The 24,456-nt window shown below is 33.9% G+C and overlaps 1 protein-coding gene and 1 pseudogene across 1 annotated transcript in view; one reads left to right on the top strand and one right to left on the bottom strand.

Annotated features, from left to right (window-relative positions):
* m-cup (ankyrin repeat protein mann-cup) overlaps window positions 1-23,157 on the bottom strand; it is a 39,278-nt gene extending 16,121 nt beyond the window's left edge. The window contains exons 1-2 of the mRNA XM_072542755.1: window positions 22,517-23,157; window positions 4,391-4,729 (exon numbers count right to left, since the gene is read on the bottom strand). Of these exons, the coding sequence (XP_072398856.1) occupies window positions 4,391-4,729; window positions 22,517-22,800 (623 nt within the window). The 5' untranslated portion in view covers window positions 22,801-23,157. The remainder of the gene's footprint in view (window positions 1-4,390; window positions 4,730-22,516) is intronic.
* LOC140449911 (uncharacterized) lies at window positions 5,245-7,336 on the top strand (annotated as a pseudogene).
* Window positions 23,158-24,456: the final 1,299 nt, after the last annotated feature.

Below are 24,456 nucleotides of genomic sequence, written 5' to 3'. Positions count from 1 at the left end.
GAGGTGAGGCTTGAGATCCAAGGTGAAGAGAGTTAGCAGCGCAGCGACAAATTTTTTCAATTTATTTCCACTCGAGATCTTAAAAAGAGTCATTTTTCGCCAGGTGCTGGGATTGGCCCAGTACCATCAATTTCCGTTTAGATCCCATCTGAGAGTCAAGTAAAAATTTATGTCTTCTTTCGCCCGGGAGAAATGAGAGTGAAAGTATCTGAGTGTGAAGTTCTTTGTGATTTTATTTTTGGAGACCTATTATGGTTTCCTTAACATTTTCATCTGCCTGCTTATGGGAATGAAGGAGAAGCAGTATCCGTGTTTTATCAACTTGTTTTCTGGGAAGCAGTTCCTCCAGTCATTCTTTATTAAAAGAACCCACAAATTCTGCAGTCAAACTGCAGTCTGTAAAGTGAAACAAAGAGAAATTCTCACTAAGCGTCAGCGTTCTATCTGGAGAAAACAACAAAAGCCATCATTGCGCCGAGCTTTCGACATCCTCTTTGATGTCTTCCTCTAAACAAACTCTCAAATCTCATTAACACTCCAGATTACAGACCAATTCCTAATCATCCAACAACCTATTTGGAGAAAACAACAAAAGCCATTATCAATAAAACTTCTCTTCCTGTTGACATAAACAATCTCTAATTCCTAGTGAAAATTCTTCCAGAACACCTCGAATATACGGCCTACCCAAAATTCACAAACCAGATATTCCCCTACGTCCCATTGTCAGTGTATACAACTGCCCTACTCAATCATTGGCCAAAACTTTACAACCTCTAACCGAAAATGCTTCATCCTTCTCACAACAAAACTCATATCCCCTCTAGATTCTAAATTTTCCCGATGAAATGATAAATTTTGTTGTAATTACAAATGCTGTTGCCATCAAATGCTCCACTCGTCTCGATCAGCACACAGGGAAACCACTACTGCGTCCACTTTCTTTAAAAACAAACACTTTCGAAAAACAAAATGACTTTCATTTTTATCACAACATAATCTTTTTCACCGCTAAAAAAATCTTTCAGCATGCAAAACTCTATCTACTTTCGATGTTAATCTTCCGACGGCCAGGAACACCGTGTTAATCTTCCACCGGCTTCCGAAAGAATGTGTTGTTAGTCGGTTTTTGATATCCAAATATTAATTTGTAAAAACACTAATCGTTGTCTTTGAGTATTTGAAACGAAACCATACTCTATTCATACATAATTTCTACCTAATATCTTAAATCTATTCTTCTTCTTCTTCTTCCTCTTTGTTCATTGGCGAATTAATACCTCTATAGAAGGTTGTCACTTCATCTTTTGCGCGGTCGTCCGATACTTATTTTGCCGATTGGTGACTTATCTCTTGCTATTTTGACGACACTGGTCTCGTCCATTCCGCTTTTGTGGTTATTCCATTCTTTTTTTCTTCATTCATTTTGTGTCCATTCATTTATACACTGTACGTTACATTTTCTTCTACTGTCTTCGCTTCTCTTTCGATCTCTCAGCGTATTTCCTGTAATTCTTCTCAGTACTCTCATCTCTGCTGTTTCCAGTAGCCTTTGCGTTGTGGCTATGTTGGGTAAGGTTTTTGAGGCATATGTCATTATTGGTCTTACACTGTCTTTATAAATTCTTGACTTCATCTCAGTGTTAATGTGTCTGTTTCGCCATAGAGTGTTATTAAGGCATCCTGCCAGTCTATTAGCTTTTTGTACTTGATCTCTCACTTCTTTGTCCAGGTATCCATAGCTGGACAGTGTAATTTCCAGGTATTTTATTTCCATTACGTGTTCAATGCTGATGCCATCAATTTCTATTTTACATCTGGTTGGTTCTTTGCTGACTACTGTTGTTTTAGTTTTCTGAAATGAGATTGTCATATTAAATTCTTTTGCTCTTATGTTAAATCTGTGGACCAGTATTTGCAGACTATCTTCATCTTGGGCTATCAATATTGCGTCGTCTGTGTAACAGAGTATTTTGATTTCTTTGTTTCCCATTCTGTATCCTCTTCCTTTGTTAACGCGTTTGATGATTTCATCCATGATTAAATTGAAGAGCATGGGGCACAATGAATCTGCCTATTCATTTATATCTATAGGTTCCATAAGTTGTATCTATTCTGACTTCCACTTTGGAAATTCCTTAAATTTATCATCTATTACAATCTAAACTTTGTTTACTGAATTTTTTTACACACAAATTTTCACCGTAAAGTGTCTATTTTGGCTGTTTAGACTGTTTTAGATTTAACCGCAATTTAGCAACAACTGGGTTGTGATCATAGGTGTAGCTTCATAGATCACTGATCTAGCCTAATAAATATCAATAAAACCTGCTACCCTTCGACATTCCTTCTAAAAATTCTGACTACGTCATCAATTTCTTATGACCATTAAAATTTTAATGTAATAAGAAAGTTAAACAATTATCATTAACGTTTAACAAAAACCGGCGTGTGAGCTCGTCTTGAAAAACTTCAAACAATGAGACATAAACATCGACTATCTCGGACTTGTTATTTGAAATGGAATTTCCACAACGACAAATAAAAAATAAAGTACTCCAGCGATAATTATGTTTTGCAATTAGAATATCTGTACGATTATTACTAATGTAGTATTTTTATTAGGTTTTTTTACATCAATGAAATCCGTTCACTAAACGAACAAAAAGTAAAATGTTAGGTTAGGTTAGGTTAGGTGCAAATACAGAAAAACAAACCTGCAATCACGTACGACGCAGTTATACACTGGGGTGCAAAATTAACAGCTCAGATTTTTTTTTGTTTTTTGTTGGTGTTTAGATCAAAACTTATTAAATTTGTTTGAATTTTATTTTATGTCTTATTAGCGATAATGTTTTTTTCTTGTTTGAACCTGTTTAGAACAACAACAACAACACTTCTACACATACGTTTTGTTATTAATGGGAAATAGCGGCTTGGTATTAATTTAAGTTGATTGTGGTACTGTACCTGATTATCAACCTGACCAAAATCCGGCAGGGGAGCACAACCATCGGACCGCAAGGCCTCCTCGGTCGTCAACATGCGAAACCCTTGCACAAAAAACAAAAAAAAAATACTCAACCCTCTCAGATAAAAATAGCTACCTGGAATGTAAGAAGTATGTATCAGCCTGGAAAATTACATAATGTTATTAAAGAGAAAGAGAGGATAAATAGATATACTTGGGGTTAGCGATGTACAATGATCAGGAAATGGAGAGATATCCAATATTTATTACACTGGAGAAGCCAAAACTGATCATCGATACGGAGTAGCTTTCATCATAAGCAACACTAGTAAAAAAACCAGTGCTAGGTGTGATTCAAATCTCAGAAAGAATAATAATGCTAAAAATTCAAGAACGGAACTGTAATATTAATATGATCCAAGTCTATGCTCCCATAACTGATAAGACCGAAGATGAGATCGAAAAGTTTTATTCAGAATTGCACAATACAATCAATTTAACAAAATCTAGATATATTACTTACATTTTAGAAGACTTTAATACAAAAATTGGAGTAGGTTCAGTTGAAAATATAGTTGGACAGTTCGGATTACGGAAACTAGAGAGGAGAAAGGCTCATACAATTCTGCCAAGAAAAGAATATGGTAATTGCCAATACTTGGTTTCAGCTTCCTAAGAGAAGACTATATACATGGACGTCTCCTTCACATACAGAAAAACCACATTGTCAGAAACCAGATAGACTTTATACTCGAAAATAGCAGATATAAAAACTCTATAACCTCAATTAAAACTTATCCTGGAGCAGATGTTAACTCAGACCACAATCCGCTAGTTGCTGATGTGAAAATAAAACTAAAAAGAATTGAACTCAGAAAATAACAACCAAAAATTAATGTAAGAATAATACACTCTACTTAATATCATATTCCATACAAAATGTTTATAATTAAAAAAATAATTTTTGTTTCTTTGCAGATTTTCAAATTTTTTTAAATTGTTTATTGCTTTTCTGTGTAACATTCTTGAGTTGTAATAAATTTGGCTTTTAAATTTTGTTTATTATTAAATACTCAATTGGGAACATCTTAACTTTTTTAACCGACAGTTTTAAGGAAAAATCTGAATATCCGGTTAATTTTGCACCCCAGTGTATAATACTATAACGAAAGACAGTCCAGATCTAATTTTGTTAAGGCCGTTTCCGTGAGACCAATAATTTATTAGCAACGGAAATCGAGTTTTTCGAACAATTAATATCAAAATTCGGCAAATGTGGCGCCTCGGGCGAGTGTACCCAACTAACACACGAATTTCTTTCATATACAAAAAATTGCGTCACTTTCGAGTTTGCTCGAAAGACAGTTTAATACTAATTAAATATTCAAATTAATAATCACAAAAACAACATAAACTCACCTGTGTTCTTGTATAGCGTAATGAAGAGCGCTTTTGTTTTGTATATCTCTTGCATTGACGTTCGCTCCATTTTTTAAGAGAAACGCGCACAGAGGTGTGCTCTGTACGGAATTTATCAAACACGTCCCGCCATTAAAATTGGCCCTGTTAATGTCTGCGCCGTGATTAACTAAATATTTAACGATTTCGAAATGGGTCATGTAACAGGCAGAACGAACCGCGGTAGAGCCCGTGTCTGAGACGGCGTTTATGTCTGCTCCGTTGTATAACAACGTCTGGACCACTTCTAGTTTGCCCGATACTGCGGCACACCATAATGGAGTTACAACGTGGGTGGATCTGAAAATTTAAAAATGTTTCATTAATTTATTGAGCAGTTATGAGAAAGAGTAAAAGGAAAAACTCAATCAGTCGAGTACATTAAGAGTATAGTGAAATTCGCACTGAGAGTGCAGTACGGTTAAGAAGGGAATGTGCATTTGCCGAATGTCACACCATGTGCTCGGCAGTCCAAATAGGTCCAAGCAGTGGTCAAGTACAGAACCGTACAAGGACCTTTACGGAGGGGCTCTATTACGAATAAAACAATCTTTTATTTATTTTTTTTTTATAATCCAAATGAGAATAAAACAGAGAGACATCAGATATTTATTATAAAATACATATATTTACAAATAATTATCTTTAAGTAGTCCAAGTTCGTGCAAGAATGCACGAATTTTAATAAACAGCATGAATTTTAATAAAAAACACCTAAGTTTTTGGCGAGAGTTTTATTTTAAAATTGTTTAGTTCATTAAACTAACAAATATATTTTAAATTACATTTTTTGATAGCTATACAGGGTGGGACCCATGGAAACTGCGTCGATCGATCATGGAAAAACTATGGCTAGTAAAATTACGGTAGGTAATAGATTTCGTGTATATTCGTCCTTTATCTAAGTTCAATTGTTTTTTAGTTATTGACATTTGAAAAGTGGCAATTTTCACATTTTGGACAGTTGCGACATCCGAACTATACTTATCATGTTGACGTTTTAAGGCGCGCTCTCACGATTCAAGTTTTGTTGATCAACTTCCTAAATTAACGTGCAAATTAACTAGACTATTCGCTTCAGTACTTTGTGTTCTCCAAAAACCCGGTATATTGCGCCTGTTATTTAGATCTTCACTATCAAAAGAGCCTGTTGGTGTATATTTTTCACTCGAACTCATTTTTAACCAATTATGTAATGCTAAGGCTGCTTTAACAATTTTGTCCACCTTATTAATTGAAACCACTACAGGACGTTCAATTCAAATACTGTGAACCTAGAAACCAAAATTCCAAATGAATTTTAAACAATGCGACGAGTTCTTGAGTTGAAGATTTAAGTAGGTGATAGTTGAAGATTTTCTGTTTCTTAAGGGTCTTAAGGGGAAAGCATCGTCAGCTACAAATACTCCTCCTTTTGGAAAATGTAACGTATTAGAAAATGTGTTTCCTGCTCCTCAAAATCGCAAAAGAAAAATATTAGGAAACGAAAATATTTCAAATATAAGCGCAGCAATTGATAAATTTGATGAATTAGTGTAAAAAAATACACGTAATGTTGATGATGAATTCGACATATTTGCCAAATATATTGCTGTCCAGCTAAAACATATGCCTGTTTACGATGCTACCATCTCATCATCATCATCATCATCATCAACTAGCCTCTAACGTCCACTGCTGAACATAGGTCTCTCGCATGCTTTTCCACTTAGTCCGATTTTGTAGTCACTCTTTTCATGTCATTTGTCCATCTCGTTGGGGGTCGATCTCTATTTCTGTTAGCTTATATTCGGGGTCTCCAGTCCAAAATTCTTTTTGTCCACCGGTCATCAACTGATCTTGCTACATGACCTGCCCAGTTCCACTTTAGTATTGTTATCCTTTCAATAACGTCTGCTACTCCTGATCTTTTGCGTATAGTAGCATTGGGTATTCTATCACGTAGAAAAATCCCTAACATTATTCTCTGCATTGCCCTTTCCGCAACTTGTAGTTTACTCACTGTTGTTCTTGTGAGTGTTAGGGTTTCTGCGCTGTAGGTCATCAGTGGCAAAATACACTGATTAAATACTTTTCTTTTCAGACACATTGGAATCTTAGACCTAAAAATATCCTTCATCTTTCCAAATGCAGCCCAAGCGAGGTTTATTCTTCTTTTCAGCTCGATTGTTTGGTTGTCTCGACTTATTCTGATCTCATGGCCCAAGTATTTATAGGAGTCAACTGGCTCAATATCTTTGTCTTCTACTGAGATGTTATTGTTTTGGACTAAATTTGTCATAAATTGTGTTTTTGAAAAATTTATTTTAAGACCAACTCTTTTTGTGGCAGTATGGAGTTCTTGGAGCATTATCTGTGCCTGATCAAAGCTGTCTGCAATAAGAACGATATCATCTGCAAATTTAAGGTTATTTAAAGATTTTCCATCTACATTGATGCCCTTTTCGTTCCAATCTATTGTTTTACAAGCGTATTCTAGCAAAGTTGTAAATAATTTAGGAGACATGTTGTCTCCTTGCCGAACGCCTCTTTCAATACGAAAGGTCCCAGTATCTTCATTAAGTCTCACACAGGCTGTAGCATGCTATCATCTACCAGGAACAAATTCAAATTATAGTACGACAAAAGCGATTGCAGCTCTTATCAGTGAGACAATCCTAATATCATATAAATCCATCATCAGTGTGTCCACCTTCTACATCTTACCAGACAATTTCATCACCACCGTTTTAATCTTCTGAGTATCATTCATCTCCGTCATCAGCACTATCAAACAACATGGACCCAGAACATTCCTCGTGTTCATTTTCATATGAATCATGCAATAGACAACAATGCGAAGAGAATTCTCAGGAGTCATCTGATGTACTTACTGCAGCTCTAACAGGTGTCTTAGACTTAGAATAGACAAAATTTAATATTACTTACTTTTGTTACCAATTTTTTATACTTACTTTAATAAAATCTTGTAAGGAATGGTATATTCCTGGACAAACTTCTCCCAGAAAATTTGAAATGATATTTTTAGGTACTCAGTATATGGAACAAAGCGTTGCGAACGAATCACCCGTAGCTAAATATCTTAAAGTAATTTGCAGCTTTAATCTTGGTGAGATTGCTTATCGCATCACTGTATCTTGTTTTTTTTTATGACACCCTGCACTTTTAACAGCAGGTCGTCAAATTTTTCTTCAGACATTCTAAAGTAATTTATATACCCTTTTTTATCCTCTAATGCTAGCTCCTTCAATAACGTTTCTGATGCTCCCAAACTATTTCTTCTTAGAGTCCACTGTCTCATCCAAAAACGACGTTTCTTACGACTTTTGTTCATATTATTAGCAGTTCTTTTCAGTTCTCCTTTTAAAAAAAGAGCAATACTTTGTACACATTCATTCAAATCTCATTCGACGTCACTTTTACATTGAACCGCTGATTTAGTTTTAATTGAAAAATGTGAACAAAATTTTATTCAAGTTGAATTCAAGTTTTGTTGATCAATTAAAGTTGATCAAGAAAACTTGACTCGTAAGAACGCGCCTTTCTACGCCAAGTTCATATTTTTCGATGTCAATAACTCATCAAAATGCTTCTTCTTCTTCTTCTAAATGTGCCTATCTTCTAGAGATGTTGGCGACCACATTGACCCATCTTATTCTATTCACAGCAGCTATTCTATTCAAAATGGTTAACTAGGTATATATAACCAGAAATTATTCAAATTCGTTGACTGATATCACTTGTTCACGCCTCTATCTAACTCAAGTTTATTTTATGCATTTTTACAATCCGGCAACATAGTAGCGTAGGAAGATATATTATGCCATATGTGAAGATAAGGCGAGTCCCTAAAAGCACCCCAAGACGACAGCACTCAAATACGAGATTTCGAGGCCGGCGGACCACAGTCAGCGGAACAATACTTATTAGCGTTTACATTCATGTATTGTTAATTCAAATAAAGTCAGTTTTTTACACGGAGTTTGATTATTTACTTGAGCATGAAAGTTCCTTTCGATAAGAATTACTTGCGAAGGCACTTCTTTAGGTATCGTTGGTGAAATCGGGAATTAGTGATACAAACATATTTCAAAATGAAACGTTTGGTGAATTAGTGCAATATCTCAATGATCTGCGAGCGATTTTTAATTATTTATGAATTCCTTAAATTCTATTCCAGTTGTCGATTTGTTATCATGCTCTAATCTGATTTTTATTGTTTTCAACGTTTTATCTAACGGCACGTTTGAAAACAAATCATTCATATCTAAACTTATTAAAAGTTTATTGCTATTGACCCGTACTCTTGATAATTTTTTCTAGAAAAATTTTCCGTATTATTTACGATTATATCAGTTTTATTTCTGAATGTTTGCATAATATCTAATAACTATTTTGATAATTTACTATAAGGAGAACCAATAGGACTACAAATACATCTATATTAAGTATTTTCTTCTGATAGCCCGCTAAATATTCTTCGAATATTTTAATGAAACTTAAAAGTTCTGGCTCTGTTCAAATTTGAAGCATGTTTGATTTCCAATTTGAACTCATTCAGATTTGGCTTTTAATCAAATAGTATAATTTTGCTGATAACTGCGCTGGTCAAAATAAAAACCATCCTATTGCAAGGTTTATCATGACACTTGTTGAACTAGGTAAATTTGACAGAGTTAAATTGCTCTATCCGATTAGGGGACATTAATACATGCCGTGTGATCGAGATTTGCCCTGATCAAGAGCAAGCTAAAGAAAATTGATAGGCTGTATCTGATAGAAGAAATTCTTAATGTGATAATGAGTGGTTCTAAAAACCCGTCAAAATTCCAAGTACATCTGCTGCACGATGCTTTTCTCGGCTTCAGTAATTGGTGGCCACGTTATTATAAAAAAACGTGTCTTAGTAACTCATCCTGTGGAATAAAAGTTCTCAAGGAAAGAAAAACAAGATTTCAAATTTCAACTTACATCATATGAAATACGATAGAGCTGAACCTGGCATCCTCACATGCAGTGAGTTCATTAATGGTGCCATATCTGAGAAGTTTAACCTTCGAAAAATAACCGAAGAATTGATACTTTTGCCTTCAACGCAAGCTTACTCTGACAAACGTCCATTAATGGCATCCAAGGTTAAAGACATTAGAAAAATGCTAAGATTCATCGACGATTTTGGACATGCTAAGAATGGCCCACTGTCCACCAAGTTGACAATTAATACAATCGACTGTTTTCTACTCCTAGTTTTTTACTTATAGAACTGGTACTTTATATTACTTGTTTATAATGGCAAATAAAGGTGTTTTCTGGCAAGTAGTGTTTATATTATTGAATTATTCCTCATAATTTTTATTTGAAATACAGTTAACTGCAAACAAGGGACTACACAGCATTAAAATGTAAATATTATACAAATTTAATTAAAATTATTTACCAAACATACATCATTGTATGTAAAGTTATATTGAACATGTATACCAAGTTTCCCGATTCTAAGTGATGTGGTTAAATCATTATTTAGTTTTTACCTTCTGTAAAATTTACTTTTATGCAAATGTCCCCTTTTTGCAGTTAGCAGTTCATGTAATCTCTGCACTCTTTTATAAAGAGTGTTCTAGTGGCTTGGTGGTAGAAATTACTGATCCTGAAATTGTTGCATTTGTTAATGATCACCGCCAAACTCCATATAGTTCAGGAAATGAAGCTCGAAAAAAGTTAAAACCTCGCAATTTTTTCGTCCTGCATGGATTGAGTTGAAAGTTTAACAGAAGGTAGGTGATAGCCCAAGGATCAAAATCTATATCGAACCGAAGTGCGCTGAAGGGTTTTAGGGGTGAAAACTACCCCTAATTGTTAAAAATTATAAAATAACATATTAAACTTGAATATGGGTAAGATATGGTTTGAATTAGTTAAATAATGATTATTTTATACTTTTGAATAGAGTTCCATCATATTTCAACCCTTAAAAAGCAACCCTTGTTAGAGATTAATGTAAAAAAATTACTAATTCTAAAAAAATGATTTCGCCTTGGATCGATTTGGATAAAAATTTGGATTTAAGCTCAATTCACCCGCTGCTTTATGGTTTATGTCATGTCGACGAACCCTGATTGTTCTTAGGGGTGAAAACCACCCCTAATTGTCAAAACTTATAAAATAACATATTAAACCTGAATATGAGTAAGATTTGGTTTGAATTAATTAAATAATGATAGTTTCGTGCTTTTGAATAAAGTTCCATCATATTTCAACCCTTAAAATGCGACCCTTGTTAGAGATTAATGTAAAAAAAATTAGTAATGCTAAGAAAATGATTTCGCCTTGGAACGATTTGCATAAAAATTTGGAATTAAGCTCAACTCACCCTCTGCTTTATAATTTATGTCATGCCGATGAACCCTGATTGTTATTAGGGGTGAAAACTACCCCTAATTTTCAAAAATTGTAAAATAACATTACAAATCTTAAGATGAGTGAAATTTGATTTGGATTAGTTAAACAGTGATTTTTTTATACTTTAAAATATAATTTCATAAATTTTCAACCCTTAAAAATCAATTGTTATGAGTGCTATAGGTGAAAACAATTTTTTGCCAAAATTTTGCAACTTTTCAACTTTTGAAAATCACCCTTTACAACATTGCAGTTTTTATAAACTAATTTAATAGATATAAATTGAAAAAAGTAGAATTAAATACAAAAAAAATTATCAACATAAAAAGGCACCATATATTCTTATATATTTACATAAATAGTTGAAAATATTTACATTTATAGGTAAATTAATTGGTTTTTTTAACGTATTTCCTTCATTTTTAACGATAGAGTGTTTCTTCAAAAACGATTTTGTAGAGGTTTTTAAGAGCTACAAGGATCTGTGAATTAAATCTTTTTGGAACCCATGGTTTTTAAATGGGGTGAGTTTAAAGGGATCGAAAAAGATGGTGCTTGATCGTAAATCGATGCTTTAAACGGCTATATCTCGCCAAATATTCATTGTACAACAAATCTAAATAAAGGAAAATTTTAGTCATTAAAAAAGCTACAATTTAGTACATTTTTATTTTTTTCATATATTCAGTATTTTCGGGGATATTTAAAAAAAGAAGGGTAAAAAATATGAAATTGTAAATCGTTTCTCGCTTTAAGCTGTACTTTTTCTAAAACTAAGCATTTTAAATGGGTCAAACTTCTTGGACGTATTAACAATACATGTACAAAGAGAATTGCAGAAGGGTGAAGATTGATTTTAATTATGGGGCTAGTTAGGGGGTTGTTTTCATCGATTTTTTCGTAAAAAATGAGGTATTGACCTTATTTTCATCATAACTCACTCAATTTTTGAGCTAGAGTTTTTTTTATGATAGGTCTATTTATGCTCTTTAAAAAAGGTTCTATGAGTTTTCTTCCAAATATGCATCATTTTCCCGATATTTGACTTTGAATCTTTCAAATTTGGCATTTGAAGAAAACCGCTGATCATTGATAGGCCGTATTTCGGTTCCTATCATATCGCAAAAACATTTTAAAAAATGAATTGTATTTGTCTTTTTAAAAGCTACAAATTTGTTCTCTAGAATTTTTTTGATAAAATGCACCATTTTCGAGTTATTCGCGAAAAATCGATTTTTTCGTCTAAAAGTTGTTACTTTCAATCGCGAATAACTTGAAAAATATCAGTTTTACAAAAAAAATGTATAGAACATTTTTTGTTTAGAATCACTTTTTTAATCGAAACCTTTGATTAAAACGTAAAAAAAAATTTTCACCCCCGAGATGGAGTGGCAACCACCCCCAAGGCTTTGGCGCACTTTGGTTCGATATAGATTTTAATCCTTAGGCTATTACCTACCTTCTGTTAAAATTTCAAGTCAATCCACGCAGGACGAAAAAATTGTGAGGTGAAATGCTTCTTTTCCTGGACTAATAATGGAAATGACGCTCAAAAAAGAACAAATACATGTCCTAAATTCTAGTTTTGAGATAGAACGCTTTGTTGAATTTTGCCAAGAGAACAACCTGGTGGATCTTAACACATGGTTTAAATTACCTAAAAGACGTCTATATACGTGGAGGTCTCCACAAGATTGCAAAGAAAATATTGTGAGGAACCAAATCGACTACATTACAATTAACAAAAGGTTCCGTAATGGTATTCTAAATGTAAAAACGTAACCAAGCTGTGACATAAATTCAGACCACAATCCTGCAGTCGCAACTATCCGATTAAAACTTAAAAGAATAGACAAGGCTAAACCCAGTCAGAGAATAGCATGGAGTAGTGCTAACCAAGGACAGCAACAGAAGTATGAAGACATGGTAGACACGCAGTTAGAGTCTAAGACAATAGCTCCCACTAAGGAGAAGACAATAAAAGAAAATAAAAAGAGAAGAAAACATTGAAGACATGTGGGGGAAAATTAAAAATACTATCTTGGAGGCAGCAGACCAAAGTATACAGAAAGAAAACCGTAAACATAGAAAACCATAGATGACAAACGAAATATTACAAATTATGGAGAGGAGACGGATGGTAAAAAACAAAAACCTAACAAGATACAAAGAACTCAACAAGGAAATTGAGAAAAAAATAAATATAGCTAAGGAAGAGTGGATGAAGGAAAAATGTAAACAGGTAGAAGATCTGCATATGAAGCATAAAGATAGAGAACTACACAGAAAGGTTAAAGAAACTTATCGATTGTAACAAACAAGAAAAACCAAATGGAATTGGACCCTGAAAAAAAGAAAGAAATATGGGAGCAATATCTTAAAGATTTGTTTGGTGATCAGAGAACAAAAGAGCTCCTACAAATAGATACAGATGAAAAATTAAACATTCTCACCGAAGAAGTTTTGCAGGCAATAAAAGACGCAAAGAACAACAAGGCACCCGGCGAAGACCTAATAACAGCCGAACATTTTAAACACCTAAGTGATAATGCTGTCAGGAAATTAACATCCCTCTACAATTATAGTTTATTCGTCTTCCGGGTTTGGACCGTGTCATTTGTGAGTGACCCAAAAGTGGGTTCATCTCGACGTTTCGCTACAATTGTATGTAGCTTCTTCAGGAGAACAAAAAAGAAAAACAAGAGACAGGAAGATGGGTAGTTAGCAACGGTAACTCAGTTACTCAACGCAACCAGAGGCGAATACTAACTACCAAGATGGGCATTTGGTCACAGTAACTCAACTACTCAACGCATCCAGAGGTGAAAACCAAATGCCAGGACAGGGATTCACGTCCAACAGCTCAGAACACTAACGCGTCGAGAGGCAGGGAGTGAATCCGACGATTACTCCGCTACCGCTCTATTTATAGTCGCGGTGACCTGTCGTGTCGGGACGTATCGGCACACTCCGTGGCGCGAACGTCAAGAAGCGCGCGCTGGCCAATCATGTGGCTGCATCGTGGTAGCGGGACCGGACGGCGGCTCTAGACTGAGATTCCAGATGGGAGACAAGTAATATCCTTCCTCTCGATTGATATTATACCGTTACCGTTTTGTTTTCCTGAAGAAGCTACATACAATTGTAGCGAAACGTCGAGATGAACCCACTTTTGGGTCACTCACAAATGACACGGTCCAAACCCGGAAGACGAATAAACTATAATTCTGACTCTGGCCGTGGAAGCCTACGATTTCATTTATCCCTCTACAACATTATATTTATATGAACATTGCATAATACCGCATGACTGGCTAACATCCACATATATAGCTCTTCCTAAAAACCAAAAAGCAAGGAAATGTGAAGGCCATCGAACTGTATCCCTAATGAGTCATGCCGCTAAGATTTTTATGCGACTAATTTATAACCGAATTTAAAATAAGTGTGAAGAATACCTGAGTCGTTCTCAATATGGCTTTAGAAAGGGTACAGGCACTAGAGAAGCAATTATGGGACTGACACTGATGGCAGAAAGGTATCTTGAGGTTCAAAAACAGCTGTATGTGTGCTTTGTCGATTATAGAAAGGCCTTTGACCGCATCAAACACGGAAAATTGATCGAGGTGCTAAAAGAAGTAGGGTTGGACGGACACGACATAGCTATCATAAGTAATACATACTGGAACCACACAGGATGCGTTCGAACAGAGAACGGAAACACCAATTACATCAACATAGAACGAGGAGTGCGTCAAGGATGCATTTTATCCCCCCTAATATTTAATGTATATGCCGAACATATAATTAGAACTTCTCTTGAAGATCGCCCTGAAGGTGCCAGAGCCAATGGAATCATCATTAACAATATAAGATATGCCGATGACACCGTAGTATTAGCAGAAACAGAACACCAACTAAAAATATTGATGAACATATTATCAGAAAAACGTCACAGGCTGGGCTTGAACATTAACTTTTCCAAAACCAAAAGTCTGGTATTCCACAAAAACCCCCATGAACAAGTTACACCTAAAATACAAATAAATGGTATCACCCTTCAGAGTTTCCAAAGCTGCATATACCTGGGCAGAGAACTAAATAGTGAACTAGATCACTCAAAAGAATTTGAAGACGTATTGAAATAGCAAGATCTGGTTTCATGAATATGCGTAAAATGCTCTGTAACCCCAAGCTATCAGTCTCAATACGATTGAGAACACTAAAGTGTTATGTGTGGTCTCTATTACCATATGGCTATGAGACCTGGACATTAAAACAGTATGACATCAACAAATTAAATTGTACCACCGAATGCTAAGAATAAGCTGGACTAGCAGAACTACGAATGAAGAAGTACTGAGAGCAATGAACACACGCCCTCATCTGGTCAATACTATCAAAATTAGAAAGACGTCATATATAGGACACATCATGCGCCATAGGGAATTTGAGCAGCTCCAGGTAATATTAGAAGGCAAGATTGAAGGTAAAAGGGGCATAGGACGAAAGAAAAAATCTTGGCTACGAAACATCAGAGATTGGACCCACACAAAAGGAAATGAATTAATTCATCAAGCCCAGGACAGAGAGAAATTTGCCATATTGATCGCCAACCTCAACAGAGAAGGCACTTAGGAGGAGGAGGAGATAGAACTAAGCACCATAAAAGTCAAACGTCATTTCTGTCGTCATTGCATCATTTCTGTCTTATTTTAAATTTTATTTAATACTTTTAAACCATGACGTTAATTTAATCTAAGAACATACTTTGTCTAATCGTTAATAAATGTGCACATACTAACTGCATGCAATTTGTTATCAAAAAGAAAATTATAACTTTTAAGATGCTTATCAAGGTAGTGCACAAATAAGGCAATTGTGAAATTCCCCATAGAAAGATACAATTTTTGAAACAGTAAATATCTTTTAAAGGTCAAAGATAAGCATGTAGTACCGTTTGTAAATAAAATTTGAGTTTGCAAATGTTGAACGATTAGCTTTATTGAGTAATATAGTCAAAATTAGGTCAATTTAAAAATTGCTAAATAGATTTGGTTTTAATTTTTTAATTAGAGTAGAGTAGAGTAGAGTAAATTTTTATTTGCATAAATTTTTAAACATAATTGAGCAAATAACGTCACATTATTCATTACAGATTAAAAAAAATATATATATTGACATTACACATTTAAAATATATTAACATTACAAATTAAATATGCTGATCAAGCAGAAGGATAGACCAGGTACTCCGCCACAGTGTAGGGCTCAATGTCAACTAGGTGTTGAAAAACCTTTCTTTTAAAAGCTCTATAGTGCGTTTCCTGTTGAATGTCAGATGGTAGACTATTATAAAATTTAACACACGCATACAAAGGACTTCTCTCTGTTATAGACAATCTGTGAAGTGGCTGAGTGAAGTGAAATTCAAATTAAGGCTTCTTGTATTATATTCATGATTGGGAAGCAGGTGACAATACAAAGAAAAATTTTTAAAAAGGAACATAATACATTCAAATATATAGATGGCTGAGAAAGTGAGTATATTGAGTGATTTGAATCGGCCTCTACAGGATTTTCCCGCCTTCAATCCTAAGATCACACGGACTGCCTTTTTTTGGACTATAAAGACAGTTGAGCTATCTACTGCAGCACCCCAGAAGATTACCCCATATCGCATAATAGAATAAAAGTTTGCATAATATACTGATAGTAAAATCCCCTGGTCTAGATAGCTCTTTAACACCCTTAATGAGTAGCAGGCTCTATTCAGTTTTTTTGTCGTATTTTGTATTTGTTCCCCCCAATTCAGATTCTGGTCAATATGAATACCAAGAAATTTAACTGATCTAGCAGGTTCTGTGTTTTGTGATAGGAAATTAATTGTATCTGGAAACTGCTCTCGTGATTGGCTGGTTCTAAAGTAGATAAAAACTGTCTTGTCAGTATTAAGCAACAACCGATTTCCACTGAACCACTGTTCAGCCTTGCTTAGAATTTGCTCTGCCACTGTGAGGAGTGTTTCTAAAGCTTTTTCCCAGAAAAGCACATTTGAGTCATCAGCGAAATTTACAAGGTTTAAGGAACTACTAACCACCGCATTTGGAAGGTTGTTTATGTAGACCAAAAAGAGGAAAGGCCCCAGGACACTCCCCTGTGGTATGCCTAATTTTAAATTGATAGGATCAGAGTAAACCTTACATCCCCTTTTCTCCAGGCATACCTTTTGCGACCTATCTGTGAGAAATGATTTTATCCATTTTAATGCCGGTCCCTGTATTCCATAAAGATGTAATTTTTGTAATAAAAGAACATGATCTAGGCTATCAAAAGCCTTAGATAGGTCCAAAAAAGCACCTAGTGTTTTCATCTTTGCCTCCAGTTTTTCTAAAATTTTTGATATAAAATCATAGGTAGCTGTCTCAATAGATCTCCCTGCGAGAAAACCATGCTGTGAACTACTAAATAAGTTGTTTGTAGTGAAAAAGTTTTGTAGTCTGAAATATATTGCTTTTTCGAATATTTTTGAGAATGATGGAAGAAGGCTTATTGGTCTATAGTTCTCCATCTTAGTAACATCACCTTTTTTATGTAGTGGCTTCACAATTGCCAGTTTTAAACTTTGAGGAAATTTACCTTGCCTGAAAGAAGCATTAACTATAAAAGAAAGAGGAAGAGAAATCTCTGATGAAACATATTTAATTAAGTTGGTTGATATTTCATCATAACCAGAGCTATGCTTGTTTTTTAAGTTATTTATTATGTGACTTATTTCTTTCTCTGAAACGGGAGTTAAAAACATGCAATGATTAGTTTGTTCGATATTAATTTGAAAATTTTTTACATGCTTTATTTTCTTTACAGCTCCTGGGGCTGCATTTGCCGTAAATTGATTTATTTCGTTAGAAAGCACTTGAGGGTCACCCTCTAAACAGAAATTACCTTGATTTTTGGAATTCCCCTTATCTCTTTTACCAATTGCCAAGCCATTTTAGTTTTATTTTCGCTATTTTCAATTCGTTCTTTATAACAATTTTTTCGAGATTGAGTGAGTAAAGAATTTTATTTGCGTTTTTCTGTCCTCTAAATATCTTTATAATCAACATTATTGGTAGACAGTGTAAACAAAACATCAAGCCTAGATTTACAATGTTTTATATCATCATTTTTAAAGTACTTTTGTGATTTTTTTTTATTTGCTGAATTTATCTCCTTGAGTGGAAAACATTGTATAAACATTTTCTGAACTATACTCATAAAAGCATCCCACTGATTATCTACATCTAATGTCTCAAAAACAGATACCCAGTCTACATTACCTAACATGAATTTAAAAAAAATGTTTATTCTCCTTGCTAAATATTCGTTTTTTTATTATATTTGACTCAAATTCATTTAATTCAAATTTTACCTTTTGAGCAGTATGATCAGATGTATGAGGATTGAATACAAGAGAATCAAATATGTCAAGATTTGTAAAAATATTATCTATACATGATTTTTTGTTACCTTGTATGCGTGTATAGTCTTTGATGGAAGGTTTAATATCAAAGGAACTCAGAAACATTTTTAATGTGTCTGGCCACCTCGCACCCTCAAGCAACATATCTAAGTTAAAATCACCAGCCAGAAAAATGATGGAGTCCTTGTCAACAAAATCGCAAAGTATTTGGTCCAATTTGTTTATTAAAACTTGTGGGTCTTCTGTTCGGTAGATGGATAGGATTACAATCTTCTTCTGATTAATTCGCACCTCTGCAGCGGAACACTCAAACACCGTTCTTTCTGATAAACTAGAAATATCTTCCCGGGCTTTTGCAATAAATGTGTCTTTAATGTATACCGCACTGCCACCATGCTCCTGTGAACTGCTTCTACAATATGAAGAGATCAGTTTAAAATTCCGCACATTGTAGTCCCGCAGTTGTTCTTCTGTTTTCCAGTGCTCAGTTAAACAAAGAGCAAAGCATTCATCATGATCTTCTAGGATAAAATTAATGGCATCAATACTTGTTTTAATTGATTGCGTATTTAAGTGAATTACTGATAATTTCTTTTGGTGTGTGCCGTAGACTGTCTTTTGACACTGGGGTGCCTCTGTACATTCTGAAAATGGTTAAAAATTACACCATTCGGCCATAAGTCTTGCTGCATTAAATGAGATATTTTTGGTTCTGGAACAGTAATTTTAAATGAACTTTTGTACTTATCTGTCCTGGTTTTCATTTTTTCACAGATAACGTTTTCATCCAGTTTTCTTTCTTTTAGATAGTTAAGTATTTCCTGAGCTTCCGTTTTTGGATCGAAACCTGAGAGGAAAATCGCCATATGTTTTGTGGCCACACGCAGAATACTTCCAGCATTCTCATTGGTTCAATTACATTATGGCAAGCCACTAGCTACTCTGAAAATCTCAAAATTAGTTGTCTCCTATATGTATCCATATACAGAGTGGCCCAAAAGTCTGAAAACGGCCAATTATCTCGTAAATTGTTAGCCATAATTGTACAAAATTTGAGGTACACCTATTTTGGGATACAGAGATTTCATATTTGATATTTTAATGTTGCCAGATTTGCCGCTTTTCTTATATTATTATTAACTTTGGTTTTTCAAATTCATCACCCTGTATATTCAGTCATTATTGGAATCTAATATTCAATACGAGTTCAACCATATGTAACACTTATAATTTTATGTAGTCTGGAAGGTCTTAAACACATAAAACAGAAGTCTGGCAACACCTAATTGTCTCAATGAATTTTTTTAATACAAATATTTTCAACTATATTAAAACGTAAAAATTGATAAGATTACAACATTTTTTAACACAATGGTTACTTTGTGTTCAAAATGTACTCCATTTGTGAGTTGACAGTACCCTAGTCGATGGTAGAATGCGTCTACCACATTTCTCCATGATTGTCTAGAAATTATTCGAGATTCATCGATAATTCGATGCCTTGGTTCTGCAAGACTTGCTAGTTTAGTTTTGTAAAGTAAATTTTTCAAGTATCCCCAATAAAAATAATCTTTAGGATTGAAATCAGGTAAACATGGAGGCAAATATCTCATCTAAATAACGCTGAACATTTACACCAAAATGAGCTGGAGCTTCATCTTGCTCGAAACTATATCTGATTGAAATTTGCCCTAAACAAGTTTCTCAGTGTAGGTACAATTTCATTTCTAAATAACATTTCGTAACGTTAAATTTCCTTCGATAAAAAATGGCCCCATTAACTGAGTACCTACTATACCTGACCATACATTTAATTGTTGTGGTCTTTGAGTATGGTTTTCACGCATCCAGTGTCGATTTTCGTCACTCCAGTACCTTAAATCTTTATACAGTTTTTTAAAATCATTTAGTATTTGTAAGTTGTTGTCAGTCTTATGTTGTGTGTAACTCACTTAAAAAGTTGACATGTTCTCTCATTGCTCTTAGTGTGTTTGAGAACCATGTAATTTACCCAGAATGGTCTGACCTTACGTTATAGACTTTTTGAGGAAAGGGTTCTGAGAAACATGATTTAAGAATGCCCATAAACTTATTAAACTTAAAATCTATAGAGGTATAATTGTCAGAAACAAACCCCCACTCTATCCCAGACAGCCAATTATAAAATAAATGTTTACCTTTTTCAGTTATAGGTTGATACAACCTTGGTTGTTCTTTGTAAGCTACAGTTCCTTTTCTAAGTTGCAAACCTAACAATTTACCCCTTGTGATCCAAAAACCCAACATAGATCACCTCAGTTGAGTGGAGTGTACCTCCAGAATCCAAAAAGACATTGCCAATGCAGTTATTGCCTCTAGTTGGACTAGATATAGTTTTAACTAGATTAAAACTCTCAAAAACATCTTGGAGCCTTCAAGCAGATGTATTTTCAGTGAGAAAGTCAACATTAAAAGTGCCATGGATTCTAAAATGGTGTCAAAATGGCCAGAGGGGCTGTGGTATATAGCTACCACAATCAGGTGAAAATCTGTAAGACATACACAGCAAGATTCATGACAAAATCAATTAAAAATGAGTAATTACATACAACATTAAAATAAATAAACTTTTTACATAAATAGCTGTAAAGTAAGCCAGTTGGTAACCTTCAATTGAGACCGTTTGGATTTCCTCCCCTTTTAGCCAGTTTTCAGTAATACAAAGAATGTCCACATTATCTCTACAGTACATGCTTCTAATACGACTATTTTGCTTCTGAGTGATTGTATGTTTTAGTGGAAAACAGTTAGATCCACTTTTTTGGCAGTTTTTGAGGCTACCTGTTCTGAGGAGTTCCCATTGTTCACTCGGCATTGAAAATTCCGAAAAAAATTAAATCTATCCCAACTCAGGCCACAATTCAGCATCCATGATTTGGTTATTTTTTCACATGTGCATCCTATTATGTTATTGTCCTCTAAAAACTTGAGGAGATTTGCTTTAGTTTTTGGAGCCAGGCCAGTCACAAAAATCCATTGCTTTCTCTGTGCAAGTTGTAGATTGCAATGATTTTTGTTAGTTCAAAACAGAGGCCAAGTTCTTTCATTCTTGATTTTCTCAACTTGTTTTAGACCTTTTCCTTACAACTGTCATCCCTTCGTCCTTATTTTCTTTTTGAATCGGAATAGGAACATTGTTATTATTTAAATTTGCAGTGACATTTTCTTGATTCATTATTGCCATCAGCATTTTTCTTCTTTTTTGAATCGAGGTTGCTGTTTGTCTCTGGAGTGTCAAGAACTTTGGATGTGTTCTGTCTTACGAGTTCATCGACATCAACAACAAAATCATCGATAATTAAATATATCTTGGCAAGAAAAAGGGCTACAGGGCCCATCTTGACGACATATTTTATTGATAATTCATTGCTGTTGATTGGTAGATTGACCAATCCCCAAGAACTACCCTATCATCGCCTAGTGCAAAACTCACCCCCAGAAAAATCGAGATATCAACCAGAAACAACGGAATTAGAAACAGGAACTGCAAGGAATTAATTGGTAATTTATTGCTGAAGAATGCTGGCTAAAGAATGCTATAAAATGCTGGTTAAACATAGGATTAGGTGTACTGCTATTTTAATAAGTAAAAAATCTGTCAAGATCAATTAAAAAAAAACTGTACTATTTACTACAATATTAAATATAGGAATAAAGAAAACTACATTGCAGGTAAATTTCATGGCGACTTTACTAACATATAAAATAAGGAATGAATAAGTAGATTTGTCTTTCAAGTATTAACATTACGAACAGTTAACACATGATTTACTAGATATGAAATTACATAGTGCATATGCAAATAGATTTTATCATTTCCACTCTTAAAACAAGTGCATTTAATCCAAGAATGTTCTGATCAAACACTGAAATATTTAAAATAATATAAACAATGCAACAGCAAGTTTATTAAAAGTTGTTTTAAAGTACTTACCAAGGAATAGCATAGAATATAAATGATTCTATTTGAGGAGACATAATATACAGAGAACACTTACTCAACTTATTCAAATAAGTAACTACTGCCCAATAAAGGTGTTAATTAAACTAGATTTTCAAAGTAAATGAATAATAGTTTATATTAAAGGAATTTTTCCTCAAATCAATATCACCTTATACCTAAATGTTACAACACTTATTGGGTAAATGATAAACTTTGTTTAAATAATTGATCACATAACTCACCTATCCTCCTGAACTTCATACAGTCCTTTCTGCTCAACATCTGCTGAACAAACGTTAATAAGATACTCAACAATTTCCGTCTGTCCTTTTTTGCAAGCGATAAACAATGGGGAACAACCCTTTTTCACTCTATTCACTATGTCCCTTCTAGCTTCTGGGGAACACTTTTCTAGTCTATTACGAAGGCCATAGGGTAGCATTGCGCCAGGTACTGCATGTTTACATTCCTCAATTAGTTCGTGAAATATTAAATCTCTCTCAGTGATAGGATCCAATTTCTTCATTTTTTGTTCTTCTGTCTTTTATAATTCTGTAACAGTTTTGTTTTGATTTTGATAACTGCACTGCACTGACAAATAGTCACTGTCACTGACACTGACATATGTCAATTTCTGAATATGGTAAAAGAAAATTCACTTTTATGAAGGTTAAACAGGAAAACGTCAGTAAAAATAATTGTTCTTTACGCGTACGTTTGCTAAATACTCAAATAAATAGCCAGCTGTTAACTTGTTTTGCTCTTATATTTAATGGGATTCGCCTGATTAAAACTTATCTTTCGTCACGTTTATGTCTAACATTTCAAGAATTGAATTTTTAAGTAAATAAAAACATGTTTTGAAATAAAATGCGTGCTTATCGCGTATAGTGGGAAGCTACTAATTTATAGAGATAAGATTGTATAAGAATTTATTTTTGTTTGTGTGGATGTGTACGAATTGTTGGTTGCCTATATACCTACAAATTTAAAAATATTTTATAGTTCAACTTTTCAAGAAAAAGCAGAAGTGGGATAATTTGGTAAATTTTTGAGATATTTCCACATATATCAGCTATGATATCACGTAAAAAATTATAGAAAGCGAATTTCTTTTATTTTGTGAAAAAGGCGAGATGGATAAAGTAAGTGAAGAATTGCGTTGGAATGTGTGATGTGTGACTTGGGTGAAATGCGCGGGAAAAACATCGATTCAAATGTGGCAAATGGAACAAATCGTTTTGATGATTACAATGTTTAAATTATTTAATCTTTATTATAATTTAAATAATTTATAAGTTGGCAAATGGACATAGAATCTGAAGGAAATAATTAAATAAAGAAGAATTCATTCATGTTAGGCTCTTTCAAAATATACTTTAAACCAGAAGACAACAATTATAATTTGATAATGTTATAGAGAATAGTAGGTAAAGTTATACTTAAATATATTTTTCGAGAGAGAATAGTGATATGAACTTTATTACAGCAGTTAACACTTATTGACAGTAAATGTTAAAACTACAACAAATATACATAGGATTACAAGAGAAGTATATCAACAATCAATTATTGACTACACTTTATCTAATTTACATACCGTTGCACGTCATCGGGTCATCCGCGTCAAAGCCCGTGAGGTCACATGATATCAACATGAAATATTTAGGCGGTAGGTGTGTTCCTTTTTAGAATCACTTTGTCGAGTACACTGGCATTAAGAAATAGTATACTAATAATATTTAAAGATTTCTATTAATGTTAACTTAAAGAAATACACAATAATATGTTTCATTTAATTTGTATAAATGCATTATAAAGCGTTTTTATGAAGAACATTTGTTCGGAACATACTGTAACTGTAATCGAACGAAGGTGATATTTTGGCATAAATTGGTAACACTTATTTGACAGTTTTGCGGTGTTGACACTTTTTATTTCACATTTTACATAAAATAAATATCTATGTATTCCATTTTGCATCTATATACGACGCATACAAGCGGCTCAAATTGTTTTTAACAAGATTATTTTTTAACTCTTGTTTTGTATCTATTTATTTACATTAAATATTAATTTGTTTTGTTGTATAATCTACTTTTGCAATAATTAGGTGACCTATTTGATTTAAAATTGATTCAGGATTTTTTTATACTTTGGCAACTATGTCAACTTCGATCTC

The sequence above is a fragment of the Diabrotica undecimpunctata genome, chromosome 9 (genome assembly GCF_040954645.1).
Source record: "Diabrotica undecimpunctata isolate CICGRU chromosome 9, icDiaUnde3, whole genome shotgun sequence".
NCBI classification, from domain to species: Eukaryota; Metazoa; Arthropoda; class Insecta; order Coleoptera; family Chrysomelidae; genus Diabrotica; species Diabrotica undecimpunctata.
The sequence above is the reverse complement of the archived record's forward strand: the minus strand, read 5'-3'. Positions and strand labels throughout refer to the sequence as shown.